We start from the raw sequence: 23,636 nt of genomic DNA on the forward strand, positions 1-23,636 counted from the left end.
TTTAGTTTTTTCCTGGCTTTGCAAAATGGGCACTTCTTGTCATGTTACCTGCAGATGTCTCTCTGGTGTAAATTCAGGAAGCTATAAGAATTGTATCTTTTTTAGTGGCGTTACCTGTGGCCAAAATAATCCTGTATTTTCAATGAGAAGAATGATTAATACATTAGAAATTTATTTTTCTTGTGTTCCATTTGGTTTCTGGTGGAGTTGCTTGGATAAAGTGCTCAAGTCAGATTCTCTTGAGAAGTAGCATAATAGCTCTCCTGAAATCTTTTTTGGTGAATACTTACCTAGTCAAACTGGCTTTAGGTAATATCTGTCTGTTGCCATATTGGCACTTAAAAAAAAATTTAGCTGCTATTTGGCATGCAGAAAGGGCAGAATAAAAACTTTTAATACAAACCCCCATTGTTAAAATAGGATTTTAATACATATTCCACTTTCATTAACAACAAGTAATTAAATAGCCCCAAAATCCATTGTTATTGAAATTCAGAGAGTTTATAGCAGGTACTAATGAAGATTGTAATTATTTAGCTAGCTGTAAATATAATTGCTATATGCTAAAATGAAATTTTAAAGCCTTTCAAAAGCAAGAAATATTGTCTGACTAGTAATAGCTTTTAGCAGATTTTAAATTTGCAAGTTTTAAAAAGACACCTAGAGTTAGTGAACAGAAATTTAGACAAATAGAATAGAAAATACAATTTGGGGTTTTTCTTCTTCTTTTTAATAACACAGCAATCTAAAGCTAGTTTTGAGGAGGTCCCAGAAAGTCAGCAAGCTACATACTCATATACATATATATGTAACCTACTGTGCAAGAAATTAATTGTTTAATTTGTACAAATTTTACCAATCATTTGATTCATTAAATAATGACTGATAGGTTAAAGGTAATATCCCAGAGCAGTGGGGTGAAAGAGGATGTGACCTGCCCTGCATTGCTTTACCCTGAGAAATGTTACCTACCTTTTGCTTGTCTGATGAACAGCAAATAAGAACAGAAGCAAATTTCATACTTCCTTTTTTGTGTTTTTTCTAATTTTATGTCTTACTGACATTAAAGAATGTGGTGAATCTTTAAAGAAAAAGAGCTTCCTTTCTAATCTCCATTTTCTTTTTAGGACAGTGCTTCTGTTGGTGGCTGTGAAGAGGGGGAGAAATTCAATGTTGAACTCACTAAAAACAACCAGGGTTTAGGAATAACTATTGCTGGTTACATTGGAGACAAGACATCAGGTAATTGTTGATTCTTGCACTTTATTGTAGTCTGTTGCATACTATGGTACATGTGCATCAAAGACTTAATTTTCATATAACTTCTCTTAAAAAAACCCTTAACCATCTAAAATCTATTTGAAATTTGAAAAGGAAAAAGAATGGTTTTCATTCAGAATAAAATCAATTGATATTATTAAAAAATCCCACCTCAGTATTTTTAAATCGGTTTTATCTTCACTTTTGGCTAGACTTGTACTTACGTGTTTTTGAAAAACAATGGTAAAATCGTTTGAGCCCTTTCTCTTAGAAGTAGCTTCCTTACAAAGCAACACAGTAGCATTCTGACTAGTTTTAAGAGATTGTTATTAATTTTTAAACAAGTCACAAATTCTTTACTGACTTCTAGATGTAATAAATGTTTCTTCACCTGTGTGGGCTATGGCAGACAATAAAAAAGTTGATTTAAATAAATAAATTGCTTGTTTTTTTAAATAAATAAGCTGCTTATTTTTGTAATTTCTACTACATTTTTTACAAAAATAATCCATAACTCTTAGGCTTCCTTAGGGGAAATTTGGCAAATTCAGTAATGCTAGGAAGGGATGTCTTTTGAGTGTGTCATAAAGCTTCTCAAAGAGCTGTTGCTTTGACTTGTGTCCACTTGTATATTGTTGGAAAAATGTATGGATAGGTACATTCCATATTTTTGGCAGTTTCTAGCTATAATTTTTTGGATCAGAGAAAAGTGGACTTACACAGGACCAGACAGTCAGCGTTCATGCAAGTCTACTCTTTAGCGGCTTCCAGCTGAATTTCAAAAGACAAATTAAGATGTAGAACATGCATAGATCTGAGAGCATATTTTGACTGATTTAGTATTTGGGTGTCATTGGTCTTCAGTCTGAAGTTACTGTGCTGCATGTAGCTATGTTAGAAATATTCGTGTCTCAGGAGCTAGTTAGGAAACTAAATTTTGTGGCATGACAGTTATGGAACAACTTTGCTGTCAGAGAATCAGCAATAAAACTACTGGACAACAAATAACATTTCTGAATTTTTTGTAAATGACAAATAACTTGTCATTTTATCTTACAGCTCTTACAGGATATAAGAATGCTTAGAAGTTAGGAGGATCAGCCATGTAATTATGCACAAAGCCTGGGCAAACAGCTTCTTAAAACCCATCCCACCCTCCCGCCCCCCCCAAAATACCAAAACCTGACAGAGAAAGAGAGACTTTTCAATTAGGTGACTTGAATATATATGTAATCATATTTTTTCTAAGCTGAGTCATTAACCCTCCTTCGCTATAACTTTTGTCTTACTGAGGGCCAGTAAAAAGTTAGCTTGAGGCCTGAAAAGGGTGTGGCAGCTTTTAAAATACATTTTGTAGTGGATTATGTTCACATGAAACGTAATCATTTAACAGAGTGAGAACATTTGTTGAGAGAAAGTAGATGCTGTTACGATTTCTGATATCACTGTTGCAGGCCTAAGACCGTCAGAGTGATTTCATGCCAGTTTGTATTGTTATTTTTCCTTATTTAATGTAAACTGTGCAAAATGTGAATGTAGGAACTCCTTATATTTGTATTTTATTGAGCTGTTGAAGTTGTTTCAAAGCAAGTGTTTTTCTTGAAATGTTTTCTTTTAGTAAAATGTCCCTTCTCAGGTGTTTTCTGTGTATTACTTTCCTTCTGATTCAAAAGTAGTAACTACCTAATAACTAAAATATTTCTATTTTGATGGGTGTTTTTTTGTTTAATTTTGTTGTTCTGTTGCAATTTTTAAAACTTTGTGACCTTTTTATCAAGTACTGATAACAACAGTTAAAAACTGATTCAAATGTAAAGTTGTATTCCTGTTCATTTTTCGTTTTCCCAATATGGCAATCCAAGCATGCATTTTCTTACGCTGTTATTAGGTACCTAGAAAATTCAGAAATTACCAGATTAGTATACTCAAGCTGAATTTTCTGTCCAAATCTGGCAAAAGTCAGAAATACGTTTTTTTTCTATGTTGGTTTCAACATTTAGGTTAAAGGAAGTTATAATATTTCTTGTTTTGTGTCAGGAATTGTGTATGTGGCATTGAAGAGTTTTGAGTGAAATCTGATCCAATGCAAACAGACAATCTGACTCATTGTTTAAGATGATAATAATATATCTGTTTTTCTCAAATCATTGCTTTCTTTATATGATTCTTTTATTATCTTACTTAGGGATTGTTTTTTTCTTTTTTTTTCCTGTTTTTTGATTGGTGCCTTTAGTTGCATTATTTAAATTGTTTCTTAATAAATTAACTTAATTTTCCCTGTTTTTTTTCATCCCAGAACCTTCTGGTATCTTTGTGAAAAGCATTACAAAAGGCAGTGCTGTTGAACATGATGGCAGAATCCACGTGGGAGATCAAATTATAGTTGTAAGTAAACACAGGATGAACTGAGGTCGCTTCTGTACAAGACTCTGCTTCTTTATGTTGTAAAGAAAATTTCATACTCATGAAATACTAAGGATCAGTGTCGCAGTTCTGAGTCCTTTCCTGACAGAGAATCTCATCACATGTTTTCTGATTATGCTACTTGCATGTGGCATGTAGTTCATAAAAAAAATCTTGTATGTGAGAATATACCATTATATATCCTTCATATCAGTAGGAGGTAAGTGTGAAAATTCAAAGTTTGATTCAAATTGGGCAACTGTTCTCAAAATGATTTTTAAAAGTTGTGTCCAAAAGCTTTAGATGTTCAGAGAAAGAACATATTTTTATTCATAAACTGTTGGTTTTGTGGTGGAAATCAGGTCCTGAATGCAAGGAGTGCATTTTTGTGTCTCTCATATATCTGTCCTTGCATTTAAGTGAAAACAGCTCTAAGAACAGGTCTCTCTCCAGAAGTGCCTGCATGTTTGTGGAAGTACATATCTTTTTTGTAATGATTTACATGCTGAGTACAAATGGCTAAAATGGATTATTCCGAAGTTTGTTTTCTTCTTCTACTGCAGATGCAGAAGGAGAAAATTATTTGAGTGATCTTAGACACTGAAGAATAAAAAACATTTTTTAAATACAGTTTAAGTGTGGAGAAAAAATAGTCCCACCTGATTTTTAGTTACTTTAGATTTAGAAGAATTTCAGAGAGGGACAACAAATGACTAAGGGTCCAGGGGATTAATTCTTAATTTAGGAGGACTTAAAATAATGAAGCAGGTGTTTTGTGTAGATTGGTAGAAACAAGTACAGGAGTCAAAGAACATAGTATTGTAAGTATTTGAGAAATTTAAGGCACTGTGGGGTAGATGTAGAAATAATAGAATATAATGGAGTTTGCAGGGAGAAGAAGAATGAAATGTGGTGGGTGGTAGGTGGGGATAGTGGGATAGAATTGAGAAATGCCAAAGTTTTGAATTCCAGAAAAAAGCCTGAGTTAATGAGATATTACAATAATTTCAAATAGCGGAGGCTAAAATTTTATTCTTTGAACTCTTAAAATGATGAACCAGTGATAATGTCTGGTTGTTTGCAACAGTGTTTTGTTTGGAAATTGGAATTCATGGTGTTCATTGGTAGACTTCTCTGTATCTAAGTTTACTTGACCTCAGAATGACTGTACTCTGTAGGTCTTTCTGCCCCAGTGGATCAATGTGTCTCTCCTTACTCTTGTTTCTCCAGAACTCCTAGCCATGGCTGTGTTGGTTTATTCACCCAGTATTGTCCCTCAGAGGTAGGGATGGCTGAAGTTGAGCAACAGGCTGTGCGATATGCCCTGCACAGTACATGTTATATCCTCTCCCACCTTGCAGAGCAGATCTGCCTGGCTGCACCATGGTGGGCTCTCCTCCCCTCTTTGCTGTGGTGCTGGTTGTCACCTAGCTCTGGGGTATTCCAGTGGGTGTGCTTAGCATATCCAATTACATAAAATTGTGCAGGTTTTGTTCTTGCCCCTCCACTTGCTTTTTTGCTTAGGCTAACAAATGCTGAGAGCTCACGGCATTGTTTTGCTCTGAACTTTTTTTCTGTGGGTGAACTGAAAAGCTGCTTGATCCTGCAGGTGGATGGAACAAATCTTCAAGGTTTTACTAACCAGCAAGCAGTTGATGTTTTGCGGCACACGGGACAAACGGTTCGCCTCACTTTGATCAGAAGAGGTCTTAAGCAGGAAAATCATATTCCACCCCAGGAGGACTTCAGTGTTCCTGTTGAGCAGGATTTACTATTCCAAACAAGGGATAGTACCACAGCCAAAGGTAATTAAAACTGGCTTTGCTGCTAACTTGAAACATTTTTCTTTTCAATTGCAAATTGTAAATAAAATGGGCCAGATTCATTCTGGGTAGCTATTACAGATGGTAATGTACTGCTGTACATGAGGGTAGAGTTTTGTCTACAATGGTTTGATTAATCTTTTAGACACAGTGATATTATTTGCTACGTTTTCAAAGTGAGTGTTGAAAGTTCTTTCCTGCATTGCACTTCTGGCTGAATTGCTTCAAACCTTTGATCCTGCAAATCTTTGAATGGTAAGAAGGCAGCAAATGTTTTATTCATACTCTGAATGAAAAAAAGTGAAAAGCTGCATTCAAAAGCAATCAGAGAAAGGTCCTCCTTGATGAGCATGATCAATCTCATTCCCTTTTACTCTTGCTTGTTACAAGGTACAGGAATGAGAGGAGTAGCCTGTATTTAGGGGCTGATAGGGTATTGACGATGCATGTGTAAAATGTTCAGATGCCAAAGACCAGTAGTAATTTTCCTGCTGATGACATTAGATTAGTGCAGCTTTATCTTACATACTCTGCACATATTTAAGTATATGTGCCACATCTTGAAAGTCAGTGTGTTTGAATGAAAGGTATCTGCACAGGGTCTTGAAGCACAAAACAACTGCAGTGAAAGTATGTCACAAGTAGTCAACAGAGGCCTAATTCTCATCTCACACAAGATTTTCAGAGAGCCAGTAACATGTTACCTGTATGTCATCCTCCCACTCCCACCTTTAATGAGAGGGATAGGCCAAGTGTTCAGAATGCTGTTTCTCCAGCCAGCAGGTGTTCAACACATCTGACAGTTTGCAACAGCCATAACAGAACTTGGTGGTAGGAGAGGTTTTCTACGTAAAAGTGTGCAGGTATGCAGGTGTCCAAGGCTGAAGCATTTTTGTTTTCAGTGTCAGCTTTCTGAATTGCACAAAGGAAAAAAAAATTAATACAAGAATGCTAAAGAATGTTAATATTAATATGTATTTTTATTGAGTTGTAGAAATGCAGGTACTGATAATGTGCTGGGTTTTTTGTCAGATTCTTTCATTGAACTCACTGGACAAGGCAATGCATTAACAGAAGACAATGTCTTTGAAATGTGATGTTTCTTCTGGGCCACACATGCCAGATTCCATTTGCCAAATATGGGTACTCTGAAGTCCAGTGAAGGAGAGAGTTGGTGCCCCACAGCATACCTGTGGGCTTGATAAGTATTGTGACATATAAAATACCTAAATAGCTGAAAATATTTCTTCTTTTTTTCAGATAACAGTGAAACAGAACAGGGATCCCCATCACTGCCATGCAGTGCCAGTGTGGTAAATATTGGAGATGACATGAAACAACAGGAAACAGGTTCTCAAGGTTTAATATTTTATTTTGTGAAAATGCCCTTCTGTGTGCTTACACAAAGATCAGGTGTTTGTTTTGTGTGTCTTTCCATCTTCTGCATGCTCTGTAGCTGAGGTAGAACTAGAAAGTCAAAGTAGTCATACATTTAGCCATGCAGTCTTAATCATGAGTTTTGTAGGAACAAATCGTGAGTTTTGTATGAGTCTGAAAATAATTATATGCTGAAGATCTCACATGAAGCAGTCTGCTTTGGCTACTTGCTCAACCCTCTCCCAGTCTAGTTTTGCATATCTACTCTTCTTAGTCTAGTCTAGGAAAAAAAGAAAAAAGTTTCCTTCCCATTTCCTGTTGTCTTTCCAGTTGTCTGCAGCTGCCCAGCTACAGTTCCAGAACTTCTACATCTTCTGATGAATTTCCTTTCCCAAATTCTTGAACTTATATTTAATTTAGTATTCTCTGGTAATGTCTGAAATTCAGTCAGTTCTGGTTTACTGATATTCTCCAAATTTTCTCATACTCTTTGTGAAAATTCCTATTTTCTACTGTGGTTTTTTTTCCTGCTTGGTCTCCTAGAGCACTGTTTGGCATTTTCAGAAGTCCTGTGTGATGATATGCTTTTCAGATTTAGACAGAACTTGATATGTCAACTTGATGTGTAACATTTTTATGCTTCTGGAGTAAAAGGAACTGAAAAGTTCTGCAATATGTATCTTTTCATAACTCATGCTTTCTGATTTTCTTGGATAGCTGAAGGAATTTCTTTTTAACTTCCTCCCTTCAGATACTGCTGTGTCTTGGGTTTGGGGAAAGTATTGTCCTCTTTGAATGACATGCAACATTTGACTTTATACTTAGTAATGTCTCTGGGCAATGACTAGACTTAAAACACTGTCTGAGGCGCCTAGTAATTTTCTATTCTTACTAAAATCAGTGGGATTTGAGAACTTTGTAATGAAGATTCTTGTCCTTGCCTGTGATGAGCATTCAGATCTGGAGAGTTTATTTTGATACTTACTGTAGACACAGTGCAGACCATGGACCTTGACTATGTAGGTTCCTGTTAAACTTGCTGTGTTTGCTGGCTGTTGTATCTAAATACTGCTTTTTATTGGTTTCTGCCATAGAGCCTAGACAATGTGAATGAGGGGGAAATGAGCAGGAATAAAGCATTTCTGTTTTACAAACCTGCAAATAAACTTTCAGTCAAATTAAGATTTGCCACAGTTTGCTACCTAGCCTGTCACTGTATCACTTCTCCCACTTCCTTCCTTTCCAAATTTGTTACTGTTCTTTAGCTATTAAAATATTTTTTTTAAAAAAAGGTGAGAACTTGGACTTCTTACATTCTGTTACTGACCTTTAGGGCTTACAGTTTCAGAAAAATCTTTCACAATTGTGCTCATCGTTTTAAAAAAAAAAAAAAAAAAAAAAAAAAAAAAAAGTAAGATCTCCAGATTATGTTTTTTGGACATTCTGTGTAAAATACAGGGTCTGTCCAAAAGGATCAGTGTGCATTTTTAAGTATTCTAGCCATCCCCATGAATCAATCTGAGCAGCCCACATGTATTCTGATTTAACACAGGGCTTGAACACAACCTTTTCCTATCCTTTGTGCCTTTTATCTTGAAAAATTGCAAAAAATAGACTCAGCTCTGAGGTATTTTTTTCCCAGCCACCAAACTGTTTGAATGAACTTCATGTCTTTCAAAATACACAGTTAGTTTTTCATGTTTATAATCGTTATACTGCTTTGTAAGTTTTTGCTTTGGTAACCCCAGGCTTGGTGAGACTAAACATGCCAGGTCTTTAGTCATATTTAGGAGAGTTCTGACATCATGGGAATGATTGTGTCATTATGCATGCTCCATATACTTTATCAGTTTAGGAGTTGACTCAGTTTTTTAATTCTCTGTCACAATAATCTTAAATATAAATTTTAGATTTCCAGCTAACTAGTACAGAAGAAGCGGCTGCAAAGATAAAATGGCAGAGGATTATGGGTTCCAATTATGAGATAGTGGTAGGTAAATTTTGTTAAATATGCATCTCTTTCATCTGTGCATCTATTATGTTGACAACATATGGATGGAATTATGTTTGTATTGCATTTGTTCCTTCATGTATGAAAATTAGACATATGCTCCTTAGTATGTTAAGATTATTTTAATTATAGACTTTGAATGCAGATATGTATTTTTCTGTATTTTATCAAAACCATAGCAGACTTGTTAGATTACTGTGCTCATGACTATTGTTTCACCGATTTTCTAGCTTCAGGATAGGAGGATAAATGTGTTTAGAGAAAAAAGAAATTAATATGAACTTCAAAGCTCACTTCATTAGCTAGAACTTGAAGCTTCATTCTCATTCTGCATACTGAATAAATGATTTCACATAATGATGTAAATAATGCATAGAACATATACTGTAGATACAGAAGAAAAGTAATATTTCAGTTTAGGAGATTGTATGTCACAGATGTAGTGTCTGCAGAAGTATGTATTATTAGATACATTGCTGTCATAAGCAGTTCCCACTTGTGTATTGCAAGTGGTGTGTGACCAACAAGTCAGTTTTTACCTGACTCCTGATTTGACATGATAGTATTTCTGGTTTCTCACTTCTGGAATTTTGACCTAATTGCACGTAAATTGAAGTGGAGAGTGACAGTCCTGCTGTAAATAAGACAGTGTAACCATTTCTTCATCTTATTTTAGGTGGCTGTGGTTAACAAATTTAGTGAAAGCAGTGGGCTAGGGATAAGCCTTGAAGCTACAGTGGGTCATCATTTCATCAGATCTATCTTACCTGAAGGGCCAGTTGGACGAAGTGGCAAGCTGTTCAGTGGAGATGAACTGCTGGAAGTAAGATGAAGTACTGCTTTATCTTAGTATGCATTCAGTAAGGTTTTTGAGCAGTAAGTTTCTTCTCAAAGGCTATGACCGTGGAAATGATGTATGCTTAACAGCATGCCAGGTAGTGGTTGAGTAGTCACTTCATATGTACTTACGTATATTTATGTGAGTACATGTGCTTACATACATTTCTTAACTGGTAGCTGATTTTTCAGTAGTCCAAGTTTTCTCGTACGGTCTAAGCTCAGCTGGCCATTAAGCACCATGCAACCACTTGCTTACCCACCCCACTCACCCCCAGTCTGCTGGGATGAGGAGGAAAATCAAAAGTAAAGCCTTGTAGGTTGAGATAATGGCAGTTTAATAACTGAAACAAAGTAAAGTATAATAATAATAATCATAGTAAAAAGCAGAAAAACCTTCAAGTGATGCACAGTAAAAGTGTTCACCACCTGCTGACCAGTGCCAGACCCTGTGCCCAAGCTCTGATCAGTGCACCTTCCAACTAACTCCCCAGTTATATACTGGGAACGTGATGCTCTAGGGTGTGGAATATCCACAATTTGGGTCACTTATCCCAGCTGTGTTCCCTCATATATTTTTTTTCTTTTTTTGTACCTCCTCACTGGCAGAGCATGAGACATAAAAAAGTCCTTGATTCAACTTAGCAGCAACCAAAACATTGGTGGGTTATCTAATCCAAAACTGAATCCAAAACACAACATTGCACAACTGCTGAGAATAAATTAACTCCAGCTGAAATCAAGACAGTCACCAAAAAAGAATATGTAACAAAAGTGTTAAGATTTAATAGGACTATCCCAACTCAGTGAAGGGACTAAACATCTAATTACTTTTCTAAATTATTCTTTTAGAATTAAGATGTGAATTTTGTTTATATTAATGCAAGAAACATGAAGCTATGGTGTATATGGTGTTTGTAGGGTGGTGTCACGCATTTTAAAAGACCATACATTTAGTTCAATACATACCTTGATGCTGAGCACTGGATTGAGTAGAAAATAAGGGTTGAAAGTGTCTATTAGCATGGGGATTTTTGTTGCTTTTATTTTACTTTTTTTTACTTTTTTAAAATGAAGTGATTAGTGAGTTGGGGTTTGCTTGGGTTTTTTTTTTACTCATTTTTCTTACTGTGCTTAGAAATATACTGTAGTTCTAACTAGTGTGTATTCTTTATTTATTGAGGTGAATGAGATCTCTCTGCTTGGAGAAAACCACAAGGATGTGGTCAGTATCTTGAAAGAGCTGCCTATTAAGGTGACAATGGTGTGCTGTCGTCCAGTAGCTCCACCTGTTACTCAACCAGAAATACTGGAGAGTCTAAGCCTATCTGAGGTTCAGCTCACGGAAAAGGTATTTTGTCTTTAAACAATCACTGGAAATGACAGTTTCCTTGAGAAAACAAAAAAAAAAAAAAGAAAATATTAAGTTCATCTACATGATTATAAATATATTTTAATTTTTTTTTAATTGGAGCCAGACAAACAGGAAACAGCAAATAATGTTTATCAGCTATTTTTAAGCCCCCAGAAGATATGTATCCTGGCTGATCATAGGCATAAATATTCTAGGATGTGGGGGCTGTCTCTCTAAGTACTGTACTTCTTGTTCTGTAGGTGAGATATAGGAGTATAGCAAGTTGAACTGTTCTTTAGAATCTGAATGTATTTAATGTAGTTTTGAACTTTGCTACCTAGATTTGCACATAACTGTGTTTGCATTCCTTGACTGACACTTCTGTCACTTGTTAGTGCACAGCTCTGGGCAGCCTGGTGAACTAAACATGTATGAATGGCCTAGGGTGTAGTATACAAAGCAATAGTATTTGTATGAAAAGAGAAACAGTTAACTCTGAGTTCTGAGCAAGACACCAAATTCAGCTCATAGTTTCTAACTTCTCTATGAAACCAAGTGGAGAACAGTCTGTGTATGGACGTATTTGTTTGTTTTTTTACTTTTATTGAATATTCTGGCTGCTGTCAGTATGATTACATTTAATGAAGGCATATTTTAGACATACCATTTAATAAAATATATTTCCCATGTATTTGAATGCATATACTAATAAAGTTTTTTTGAAGATTTAAATTTGACAGAATTCCATTTTGTAAATATTTTTCTAGTGAGTAGTTTAATATACTTGCAGCTTGGCTATGAAGGATATTTGAATTTTGTGCTAGGTTTATCAGTATTCATTAAATCTTCTGAGTGTTTGCACTTCTTCTGTGTTTAGAGATATCACTTAGGTTTCATCTTGTTTTCATATGCAGAGTTTTGTCTCTAAAGATTCTCAAGTGTCCACATTTTATTGGTGAACATTTATTGTTTTTCTCAGGGTCACATAGAACTTGGATTCATTGGCTCCTCAGACACAGAGGGAACAACTTTGGAAACAGCTGATGAGGGTCAGAGTGTGGAAGAGGTGCAAAACTCATCTCTGGCAATGTGGGAAACAGAAGTACAGCACATTGAGCTGGAGAAAGGGATTATGGGGCTTGGATTTAGCATATTGGACTATCAGGTAATTTCTGCACTTCTTTGAATGGAGTACAAAATACTGCATATTATTTGGATCTTGCAGTATGTTCTATGCATTTTAAGGATAAACATTAATTGAAACCAAGCAGTAGAGCAGAACTAATCACAACTCGTAGTCATTCCAGTAATTATATTACATATTCCTCTCATTGTATTAAGACAACAGTTTCTAATGATGATGGTAATACTGGTTCAGAAAAGCAGATAATCCATTATATGCTAGGGTTTTCAGAAAGCTGTCTTCTAGTGACCCAAGGACAATGAATTATGTAGCCAGCATATTTAGGCATTTAGCCATGTATTTTGCACCTGCAGTGAGGTGTTTAGGGCAAGATCCAATAAAGGACTTAAATGCTTAAAGCAGGATTTAGTAAAATCCAGAGCTGTAATTCTGAAATCCCTTGCTTAGCTGCTGTCTGTCAGGGACATGCTTAAACATCCCCATTCATTTTGTGTGACTTCAGAATTCCTGGATGTCTAAAATATGTTTCTTGGTGTGTCCCAATCAACAGCACAGTGCCTGTCTTGTCTTCACTTGTAAGGATGCCAGAACAAATATTCCTCCTGTTCCCAGTTTTCTAGTGGATAATTTTTAATTGAATGTGAAGTAATTTCTCCCTGAGGTCAATGCGGGCTTTTGCTGAGCTGTTTTGTGGTGCTGTGGAGGTCAGGTTTCTTTCCAGGTTTCTGCTGGATCTTGTCCATAGAAATGCATTTACATCTGGAGATCACTTCCAGGTGGAAATTACAGGCCCAGTGCACTCCTTACAATTAAGCTATGGCTTAGATTTTGCATTTGCACACTGATAAGGTGAAGAGCAGTGTAGTGTAATAATGTGAAGGATAAAGGCATAGTGTCTTTTATGAATGCTGAGCACTGACTGCTTTTTAAAGTGTTGCTCATGATGCTCTGCAGTGAGACATCACAGATGAACCTGAGTGTTTGAGTCCATGTCAGCACTCAGAAGAAGATATTTTCGCTTTAGCCTCTTCTGAGGATTAATACAAGTGGTGGGTGCATATATGGCTAGTGACTGAATTTTGTTTATGGATAATAGTCCTAAAGGCTTGTGGGAAGTGCATTAAGTTGGTTAATGTATTTTTCAAATATGAATTAGTCTTCTAGCTTTAGTCAGCTTTCTAATACTTAGCTTTTTTTTGATGTTGTAATATTTGGGTACTGTCATATGTTCTCTCCTTTGATATGCAGTAAAAAATTTCACTTAGTCACCAAAGTTTTGCTTTCTTCTAAGACTGTGAACAGTAAATTTACAGGGAGATTTACATTTTTATTTTTCTGTTTCCATCAAATTCTCAATTCATTTTCAGTGAACTAAACTTGAGGAGAATTATGTTCATACTAATACATTCCTTATGTTTTATACAATAGCAGGTCTGTAGAAAGGTCTACATTATTTCTAACCCTAAGGAAGATGGTCACATAGACTAGAGAGGCTTGTTTCTTTTTTTTTTTTTTCCAAAAAATGCGTCATACATAGTGCCATCTGAAGTGACAGTGTAAGTATTTACTGTTAAAATGGTGAGGAAGATGTCAATGCTCATCATATTTTGACTTGGGAAGTGTTTTATTGCTCCATGGCATTCTTTTTACTGTCATCAAGTGTTAAAGGTCGTCTTGGTGTCCTTCCTTCTTTCCTTCACTCCCTTTTTCCCTCTCTCCCTCCCTCCATCAACACTTCTCTCTCAGACCAGCTTTCAGTGGTCTCCCTATTCCTGTGGCTTTTTCATGTTGCCTTGATGATGTCTGTCCTTTCAGATGTACATCTTGACATGAAAACGCGTTACAGCTGCATGCTGGTTTGTAGATGTTTACTTTTCTCTACTTTTGCTTTCAGTAAAGCTGTTACATGGCTACTTTTTTTTTTTTCTTTTTTTTTTTTTTTTCTGTTCATGCTCTCAAATGAACTGCATGTTGGAAGTATTAACATGATGTTCCTTGTGAATGTATTTCTGTAAGAATCACACAAATATTTTGCATGTGTGATAATTGTTGTAGCAGAATTATATATTCCTGTTATTAGTATTTGATGCTAGTTTTTTTTATAAAAATCACTATATTGGAGGACGGTCACTTAAAAGCAGTTTTCTTTCTTAAAAGCAAACATCACTTTGTTTTGTCTTGTGGATTAGTCCTATTTTGATATGTTCCTCTCTCATGTAAGTATTTCATTAGGCATGCACAAGACCTTGCCTCTTGAAAATTGCTTTCTCAGTTGAGCAAGGTCATGAAGTATAAGGCAGTTAATGAAAATAAGTAACTCGTTCCAACAGAGTGCATGTGCTACATTTGCCTCAGTCTGCATTGCCCACCTGTGTCCTCAGACCTCTGAGCATAAGGGAGGATGGAGTTTGCAACACTGTTGTTACAATAGGAAGTCTATGAATTTCTGGTGTGCTTGGACAAGACTGTGCACATATAGTAGTATTTTATATTGGAGATACATGATGGAACATCACCTAGAAAAGAGTAATAATTTTCACATCTAAGAATTAAAAATAAGTGGATGTCTAAATGTATGGACAGTACAGACAGGATGGTTTGCTCCAACTGAAGGTTCATCTAGAGGAGAGCAACACTTCTTAATAACACAACTCTAGCTAATAAAAGCTCATGAATAAAAATTCTCCTCTCAAGATACAAAAGAGTAAAAAAAGTTAAATATTTTGTTTCCCTTTATTTAATTAGGATCCTGTTGATCCAGCAAACACTGTAATTGTGATTCGCTCGTTGGTTCCTGGGGGTGTGGCTGAGCAAGATGGCAGACTTCTTCCAGGAGATCGGCTTATGTTTGTCAATGATATCAACCTGGAAAATGGCAGCCTGGAGGAAGCGGTGCAAGCACTGAAAGGAGCCCCAACAGGAGCAGTTACAATAGGAGTTGCCAAACCATTGCCTGTAAGAATATAATTGAAGCTAGTATATGCTGATCCTGAGTTCTCCATAATTTTGTGTGTTTTGGGGTACAGCTGGGTGGCCCAACTGTTGCCTTACATGTAGGAGTGGCCGAGGTAGTATATTGCTGGTGTAGTGATTGCAGGACCTAGCACACCTGTCTTGCAGATAAAACAGCAAAGCACCTTGCAACCAGCAGAGCCTTTCAGGGCTGAAAGTTGCCAGGCATAGTATTGTACACTGTACACTTTACATGGTTCTCTGAATGTGTGAGATGGTGACATAAAGTTGTTTTTGATTTGTGTGGAATTTACCAATTCCTTTGGTTTGCAAGGTATAGTATCGTTATGGCTGTTATTCTGCTCGGGGAGGTTGTTTGATTTATTCTGGGTGGCGTGTGGGAGAAACAAGAAAACTTTCAAGAGGTTCAATAACGAATTTTTACTTGTAAGCTTAAAGAATTAAGGTAGAATAATACTTGGCACATTTTAAAATGTAAGCATTTTGATTAGATATGCAACCATCAAAAAGCAAAAAAAATAACACTTCAGAAAATGTATATGGGAAAAGACAGAGATGATAAGGGTAAAAAGGTATGTAGTCACCACCCATGGATACAGTGACAAGACTAGATTGTTGCAATTTCAGTGCCCCTTCGAAGTGCTGGTCACAGTCTTGATTCACTGGGGATGGGGAAAACCTATGAAACACCAACTTTAATGAGTTAATACATGCTCAGGCTAGATGAGAATGCCCAAGTACCTCCCCTGTGGTGGAGAGTTTTACACTGTCTCATGTAACCCCATAGATCACGTGGCATTTCTCTCTTTGATGGTTTATGACACCTAAGATGTTAGAACGTCTTCTCAGGTTAGCATAGTTGAGCCAATTATAGTCCATGAGAAGGCATGAATACCTTCAGGCTTCATGTGAGTGTCCTGGTAGGTCTCTAGAGGGGAGTTTTCACACCTGAGCCACTTGTGTAAGGACACAGTCATGATAAAAAGCACTATTGCACCTTGCAGGATTTGCTTTTTACCAGCCTCTTCCCTTATCTGGCTCAAAACCCAGCTTGTAGCCTTGGGTGGTGGGTGTGCATCCCCTCTGCAGCTGGGTGGTTACTTTGTGCCTGGTCAGCAAAGCACCTGCTGTTTCAGCAAGTGCTTGATGCATTGACCATAAACATTCCAGTCCCTCACAAGTATCTATGCAATCTTTGTATTTAAACAGCACACTTTGCTTATGTTATATTTTGTAGTCTTCAGTTTGTATACATCCAGCTGCTTATTTCAGGTTTGGTTTTATAAGGTAGTCTGGAACAATTTGAAAAAGGAAGTTAAAGGTGACCTATGGTCACTGAGATAGTGTAGCAGTAAGAATCCTGGTGAACATCCTAGTGAGCATTCCTGATGGGTTAAGTTCAAATCAGTAGAATGGCATTAGTTCATACATACATACAAGGAAGATCCCTTTCTCTATATTAATAAGCCCAAGCACAGTTTTAGGAGTTAATTTTTGCTTTTCATGAGCTGATAATCTTGTAACCCTTGTGGATGTAGATACCAAATTTTCTTTCTTAGTGTATCTTTGTGGAGAGAGTGGGAGGGAATATCTGTTGTTTAAGTTCCCAGAAACTTTGCTTTTCATACTAAGAGAGTATGTTTTAACTTGCTCTGCTAAATTATTTTTTTTTATTGGAGACTCCATATTAATTGCAATCAAAATTTCATACTCTAGAAGATGCCACTCTAAAAGAGAAAATGCAGGGGGTTTTGTTTCCCTGAAGTTGTAAACATATGGCATTTGCACCTCAATATTTCATGTATTATGTTTGCCAAGTAATTAAATGTTGCAAATAATCCCTACTTCTTTTGCAGTACTGGACAAATGCACCTACTATCAAATTATGTTGGAAAAGCTATTGGTTTATAGGCAAAATTACATTTTGTCCTCTAGACGCTGACAGATACAATTGTAAAACACAGAGTAGATTAGGTCTTCCTGCCTGCAAGCGAGATTGCTGTGTGGCTAGCAAGCTTATAAAGACCTCTGCAGTTAGGCTCTTTCTCTGTTGGCAGCTGTGATGCCCGTTTTAGTATATCTTTATTAAAGATATACTAAAAAAAATGAGCCTAGACTAAGTTGTGGGCTCTCTGGTATACTTTTTCATTATTTGTGGTTTCAGAATGAGATGTGAAGCTGAATAAATACAGGTAAATTTGAAAAAAAGAATTTGTCTCTTTACCCACTGAATACTGTGACTGTGGTTGAAATGATCTCTTTGCTGCATTTGGAATCCATTTGCCTTTCTAAACAGTCCCCTGCCCGTCTCGCAGAATGCACTCTGCACCTGCTGTGTCCAGGCCACTCATCCGACTCAGAGCTTCCTTCTTTCTGCAGCTTTCACCTGAGGAGGGCTATGTCTCTGCTAAGGAAGATTGCTTTTTCTACACTGCCCAGTCACTTGAGGAGGAGGGGCCAGTTGATGCAGCCCTCTTCCGTGCTGAGCTGGCTCTGGTTAGTGGCCCAACTTACCACAGATTTCTTCAGTCTTTGCATTTTGTAGTGAAAGGAGTTGCCTTGTCACTGTCCATGCTTATTTTTTAGTGTTCACTGTGTCCACCTTACTCATCCCCTGTAGGTGGAATGGATTCTGACTTTGTAGAAACTGCTGTATAGAGACTTGGGCTTTTTGCATGAGCTGTGAATCTGGCCTATGATACGTTCATTGCTGAGGAAAAAAAAAGTATTTTGCTGATGTTTTCAAACGTGCATGGCTATCCACTTGTCCTTGCATGCACTGAGCAGCCCTTTGGAAATCTCACCTTTTTAGAGAAATGTTCATGTGCTTATTTTTCTATGTATCATAATACATCACTTTTATACTGTGAAAAGTTTTTGATATTCCCTTTTTGCATGTAATCCAGCCTTACAAGGAATACTCTGTCTTCAAAAGCTGCAAATACTTCCTCCTAATAATATTCTTCAGCCTTCAACATCAATCAGTGATTATGAGATTTACAAGGTCAAAAGGTGTTCACTTGTACAAACAATGCGGCTTACCTGAGCATTCAGTGCCTTACATAGCCCAGAAGTTACCAATAAGGACTCAGATTAAAAATACACAGGAACTAGGGCACTATAAAACAGCAAAAAAATCCCCCAACCTCTCCTCCCACAAAATTAAAAAAACGAAATGAATCAACAAGCCAGAATACATGTGTATATGTATGTATTCCAAGTGTGTATTCTCATGGTTGTTTGTTCTGTTCTGGATCTGATGTAGAAATTATTAGGCCCTCATTTTCTGGGGACTTGAGCAGGGCAGCAGATTCTAAACATGAGAACTTAGCTGATTAGAAAAAAAGTTGAAATTGAACAAAAATCTGAAATGGAGTCCATCAAGATGAAAATCTCTGCATTACTGTTTGCAGCAGGTTTGCTGTTTTTTAACATTTGCAGATGACAGGCTGACTTAATAGCTTGCCTTCAAACAAGACTACATGTTTTTAATTCTTCAGTTTGTTACCTTTAGCAGTTAGGTAACAGTATCTTTCTTGCTCCATTCATTTAGAAGAGCACAGTTTTATATTCTAAATAACCTTTAACTGTGATATGTTGAAGATGTGTTGAAATTATCAGATTAAAACTGTCTAAAAAAATTTGACTTCCATCTGTGCTTCTAGTCAAAAAAACTTGTGAAAAAAAGCAATGAAAATACATGACATAATAAAATTGTCAATCATGTTTGTCAGTTGTCTAATTAAATGTGCAAAATGCGAAACTAAATGTGCAGTCACCCAGCTGAAGATATGTTTTGAGAGTGCACGTATGAGATACTGTTTTTCATAGACAGATCGGTACTCAGATTTTACAGATATGTCCTGAATTTTCACAATACTTTTTTAGGGCATAGCTTTGGTTAAACGAATATGCATTTTCAAGAAGATGAGCTGAGAGTAAGTTACAGCAAAGAAGCAGTTTGGATTATCAGTTAAGTCTGTAGGTTTGAAATAATAAAAAAAATAATCCTTTTTACCCTGAAAAGGAATCAATGTGTTGAATTACTGCAGATTGTTGCTACTGCTGTAATGGATTCATAATATGATTAAGCACAGGGGCTGAAAAACAAGTTAGATCCCATCTCTGTAGATGGGTGCACTCATCTGCTTCATACAAGTTTACGATACAGGCATGGCTCTTAACCCAGTGATCATTTTGTTAGCCTACATATGTTCTTGAGCTCTGCCCGGGAGATGAAATAATAATCAAAGTGTAGTGTATGAAGCACTATAAATTAGGGGTTTTAGGGCTTAATTTTATTTTTGTATTTTAAAAAATCTGAGTCTTTGAAAAAAATATGTTTCATTAAAAAAAAAAAGGCAAAAATACTACCCATGTCAATGTCTAAAAATCTTCTAAAAATTTTATTTCTCATGTAAGAGTAATAGAAATACACAAATCCCTATAGTCAAAAGCAAAATAATTTAAAATCCATGTAAAAAAATCATTTAATGAATTTTTCTTATAAAAGCACTGTAAAGCACTGTAGTTTCCTGATTGTTTTTAAAAGAGTTTAAAAATAACTGATCCTAAGAAGTTGAGTCAACAATATTGCTGACATGTGGCACCGAGTGAAGTTCAATATTTTTTCCGTGCTAATTTTTGTAAAAAAAATTAGAAAGAAAAAAGAAAAGAAGCCCGAAGGAAATCAAAATATAGACACCAAGAAGTACAGCAGAATTCTCCCAACACTTGGTACTTTTATTAATAGACATGAGCATGCCTCAGCCCCGAAATTTACTCTGGTTCAGGCTCTTGCATTACTTCAGATATTCTTTGCAACCTTTGAAGAAGTAGTAACATGGATTTGCTGGAAGCAGAAGATATTCCTGCTGCACTGTGCAAATGTAATTTCAGTCTAAAACATGGAATGAAAAAGAAGAAAAGTATCAGTATATAGTGGCTGGTGTGCATGTGTTTGGGACTTACGTGGTGTGATGGCAACAGCCTGGCTGATTGAATTGCTTTTGTTGTTAGGTGGACTCTGGTGAGACAGATCTAGCGGATGAGTCCACCTTTGAATCACAGTATTCTCTAGAGAGAGACGTCTTCCAGGACTCAGTGACAGCTCTGCATGACAGTGCCTGTAGCAGTGGGGTGAGCGACAGCTTCTCTTTTCCATTAACAACTCCCAAGGTAAAATCGAGGATGGTTTTATTAATGGCAAACATTGATTTTAAGTGTGAGCAGGCTGTATTATCAGACAGAAATGTTTTGTGTCATGCTGGTTGAAAATGCCCTATTTGCTACCAGGATAACATTTTGTTTCGAGTAGTGCTGATGTCTTGCAGATGTCTTTGTTGAAGAAAGAGGCAGATAGAAGGGACAAAGCTTGGATTTTTGCTAGATAAAAGCACAATTTAGCCAGAGTATGGTGAGCTGTTTGTAGTATTAAAGGTGTGGTGAGCAGTCTGCTAGAAAAACGTAATTGTCCAAAACATAGTAAAGAATGGTAACATGAAATTATTCTATTGCTCTGTATTTTGATATGAAAAGCAAGAGTAAATTTTCATCCTTATTTTTATTTTATGTTTCATAATTAGTATGTTTCTATACTTTTGAATGAAATTTTCATAATGATGCTGTAATGAAAAGTAAATCCATGTATGTCAAAACTCTGCTAATGATTTTTATGTTAAGCAATAAATGAATATTTATTTAAGAGTATTAAAAGGATCAATAGCTTTTTTGTTCTTGGTCACATACCCATAATGACCTGATTGTCTTATCTTTCTTTACATTGTTTCTCATGTTCTTTTTTTCTTTTAAATCTTTAGATTTTAGTATCACTAACCTAGAACTTTCCAATTCCATTGTCCTAGCAGTCTTCATTGAAAACCACTGGGTTTGCAGTCTGTGGTCTTGAATAAAAGCTGCTGCTTTTTCTGCCACACCTGACCTGCAGTAACTCCCGTCAACTTTTCTGGAATGTGTTTAGCCCTTTTGAAGTGCTGGTTAGAAAGCAAGATTCATCTTCTAATGGTTTCTCCTAATCCACAGAAGAGCACGTCTTTGCTGTGCCAGTGGGACAGCTTGCGTTGTTTAGCTCTGTAATTGTTACTTAAATGGATTATGCACTTTACATGCTTAGGAGTAGGAGCATTTTGTGAGATAGAGTCTGGATTTACATTATGTATCACATTGAGGCTCTAGAAAGTCTTAAGTTATTTTCACCATTGACTTAAAGATAGCTTTGGTTTATATACTCTTTTAAAATACCGTGGTCCTGACTTTTCAGTGTTCATCTCTGTACACTAGTATGAAGTGAGTACTAAGTTCTCATCAAGCAGCCTATTCATGATTCAAAAAACAAACGTAGTGGGAAAATCTGTTCATTAATGAAGACTTTTGAAGCAAGTGAAATTCAGTAAAAATTAAAACAGCACTGTTTGATGCTGTGAGGAATGCGAAGATGTTTCCATTATTTCTGGCTGCAGGGCAGTTGGCAGGTTCTGGGTGTCACTCTGGTGTCACATTTAAAATAGGTGTTGAAAAACATACTTAAAATAAAGCAGATGCTCTAGTGATGCCACATGTTACTATAGTAATGAATTCCTGGAATTGTCTTAGTCCTAAAAAATTGCATCATTGGCTTTTCTTTAAGTGAAACAAAAATAAAAATGATGCAACTCTTAATATATGGCGTACGAAATCAGTATTGAGTATGATTTGATGCTTTTTTTCACTGATTTAGAAACGGATACTAAACAAACTTAAAAGTAGATGTCCCAGCTGTATTTGAAACCTTGTAAAATAATTTAAATAGATTATAGTATTGTGTTCATTCTCAAAAAGGTAGGAAATTATGTAATTGATTATATCATGCAGATTAGTTGTATTTAGGCTCTGCTCAATTATCTTCTCAGCTATTGCTTAAACCACTTATTTACTAGTAAGCCTTTTTTGATTCTTGTCTGGGGACAGAACAAGCATGTATGCACTTCATGAAAGTTGACAAAATGAATTCTAGGGCTCTTGAGACAAAATGTTGCAAAATATTCCCAAATCCTGGGAAGCATGTCTCCCCAGCTTTTTGGAGAAGCAATAGAACAATTAATAGGACTGGTGGATAACTACTAAGACATATAGAGGTAGTTGATTTTTAGCTCTCTTATTGCATTTCAGAAAAAACATCTCTAATATTGATACAGAGCCTCAAGGTCTAACTTCTGAGTCTTTGATATATCTTTTTAAACTCAAATGGCCTACCTGTTTTTAAAATAATTTACTTTAAAAGGTCAGCTAGAATATTTGATGTGGGTCTTTTTTTCCCCAGAATGTTGTGATTACTGAAATCCCTTGAAACATTTCAAAGGCAGGGCCTCAGAATTTTGGAAGTCTAAACAAATGTGTAGGGAACTTAAGTCCAAGTACTGCAGCCACAATTGGTACATTTGCAATAATTATTAACTAGTAATCTTCTGTAATTGCATTATTGTATTTCATTACTGTCACATTTCAAATCCCACATATTCACCTTTTGCCGAGGTTTGACCAAGTTTTTACTTGTTGCTCTTTCTGAGGAAGAGAAGGCTTAATATGTTTCTGCTTAGTTAAATGGAAGATAACATTGTATTCTTATTATCTGAGCTGCTTGAAATTCCTCTTTGCTTACTAAGTGTGCTGAAAGTAAAGACATTGGTCTTGCAAAGTTCTTTCACCTGAGAAAAACAACTGTATGCTTGAATTTTAAAAACTTACTGGAGTTATTCAAGTTGGAGTTAGTAACTTATTTTACTGATTTCTGGTGTTATAAAGCAGAAGAAATTGTCTAAGAAATCAGGTTCACTCTGTAGTGGAATGAATGCCTGTAGGGAACTGCAGATGAGGTTGATCTTGCTGATCTCACAGCATTATGTTTAAATTCTATGATATTAGTTTTTGTTTAAGGTTTTAGCATGAAATGTGGTTTTGAATTACACTACAACTGAATGGTGATTGTTCATTGTCTCCTGTGTTGAACAGTCTGTTGGAGAGGAATGTCCAAATGCTGCATCTGATTTCCATGTATCTGAGAAGAATCTGTACAACATGAATCTGAGTCACAGACTGAGAGATGAAAAGTCTGTAGTGGACAGTAGCCTGGAAACTGCAAGTGACTTTACTAAAATAGATCTTCTGACTCAGGAGGTTTCAGATATCAACCAAAATGAAAGTGAAAATACAGCAACATGGACTGGTTCTCAGACAGCATCAGAAATTGTACTAAATACAAGCCTTGCTACTACCACACAGCTTGATCCCAATGAAAAAGTAAAGTTTGCCTTTTTGTCTTTTTCTTTTTTTTACAATAATTTAAAAAACATACAGAAAGCCTGCAATTAGACCAAAAAATTAACTTGCCTAACTTCTAGGCAAGACAGGGGAATTTTCTCAGCCCTTATTAACCTTCACAGGGGCATGAGTGCAAGT

At 36.2% G+C, this 23,636-nt stretch overlaps 1 protein-coding gene across 16 annotated transcripts in view; it reads left to right on the forward strand.

Moving 5' to 3' along the window:
* The window catches only part of MPDZ (multiple PDZ domain crumbs cell polarity complex component), a 99,539-nt gene that overhangs the window by 26,308 nt on the left and 49,595 nt on the right, over window positions 1-23,636 (forward strand). For 10 of the 16 annotated variants that reach the window (XR_005953515.1, XM_041416440.1, XM_041416442.1 and 7 more), the window contains 12 exons: window positions 1,128-1,242; window positions 3,557-3,645; window positions 5,273-5,468; window positions 6,747-6,845; window positions 8,774-8,853; window positions 9,551-9,697; window positions 10,895-11,062; window positions 12,045-12,230; window positions 14,955-15,164; window positions 17,562-17,678; window positions 20,202-20,360; window positions 23,190-23,477. Coding sequence is in view for 15 of the 16 variants with exons in the window: in XM_041416440.1 (XP_041272374.1) it covers window positions 1,128-1,242; window positions 3,557-3,645; window positions 5,273-5,468; window positions 6,747-6,845; window positions 8,774-8,853; window positions 9,551-9,697; window positions 10,895-11,062; window positions 12,045-12,230; window positions 14,955-15,164; window positions 17,562-17,678; window positions 20,202-20,360; window positions 23,190-23,477 (1,854 nt within the window). In the remaining variant the exon portion in view is untranslated. The remainder of the gene's footprint in view (window positions 1-1,127; window positions 1,243-3,556; window positions 3,646-5,272; window positions 5,469-6,746; window positions 6,846-8,773; window positions 8,854-9,550; window positions 9,698-10,894; window positions 11,063-12,044; window positions 12,231-14,954; window positions 15,165-17,561; window positions 17,679-20,201; window positions 20,361-23,189; window positions 23,478-23,636) is intronic. The other 6 variants (XM_041416443.1, XM_041416452.1, XM_041416444.1 and 3 more) reach the window with 5 other exon arrangements.

The sequence above is a fragment of the Onychostruthus taczanowskii genome, unplaced genomic scaffold, assembly GCF_017590055.1.
Source record: "Onychostruthus taczanowskii isolate IOZ18803 unplaced genomic scaffold, ASM1759005v1 scaffold52, whole genome shotgun sequence".
NCBI lineage: Eukaryota > Metazoa > Chordata > Aves > Passeriformes > Passeridae > Onychostruthus > Onychostruthus taczanowskii.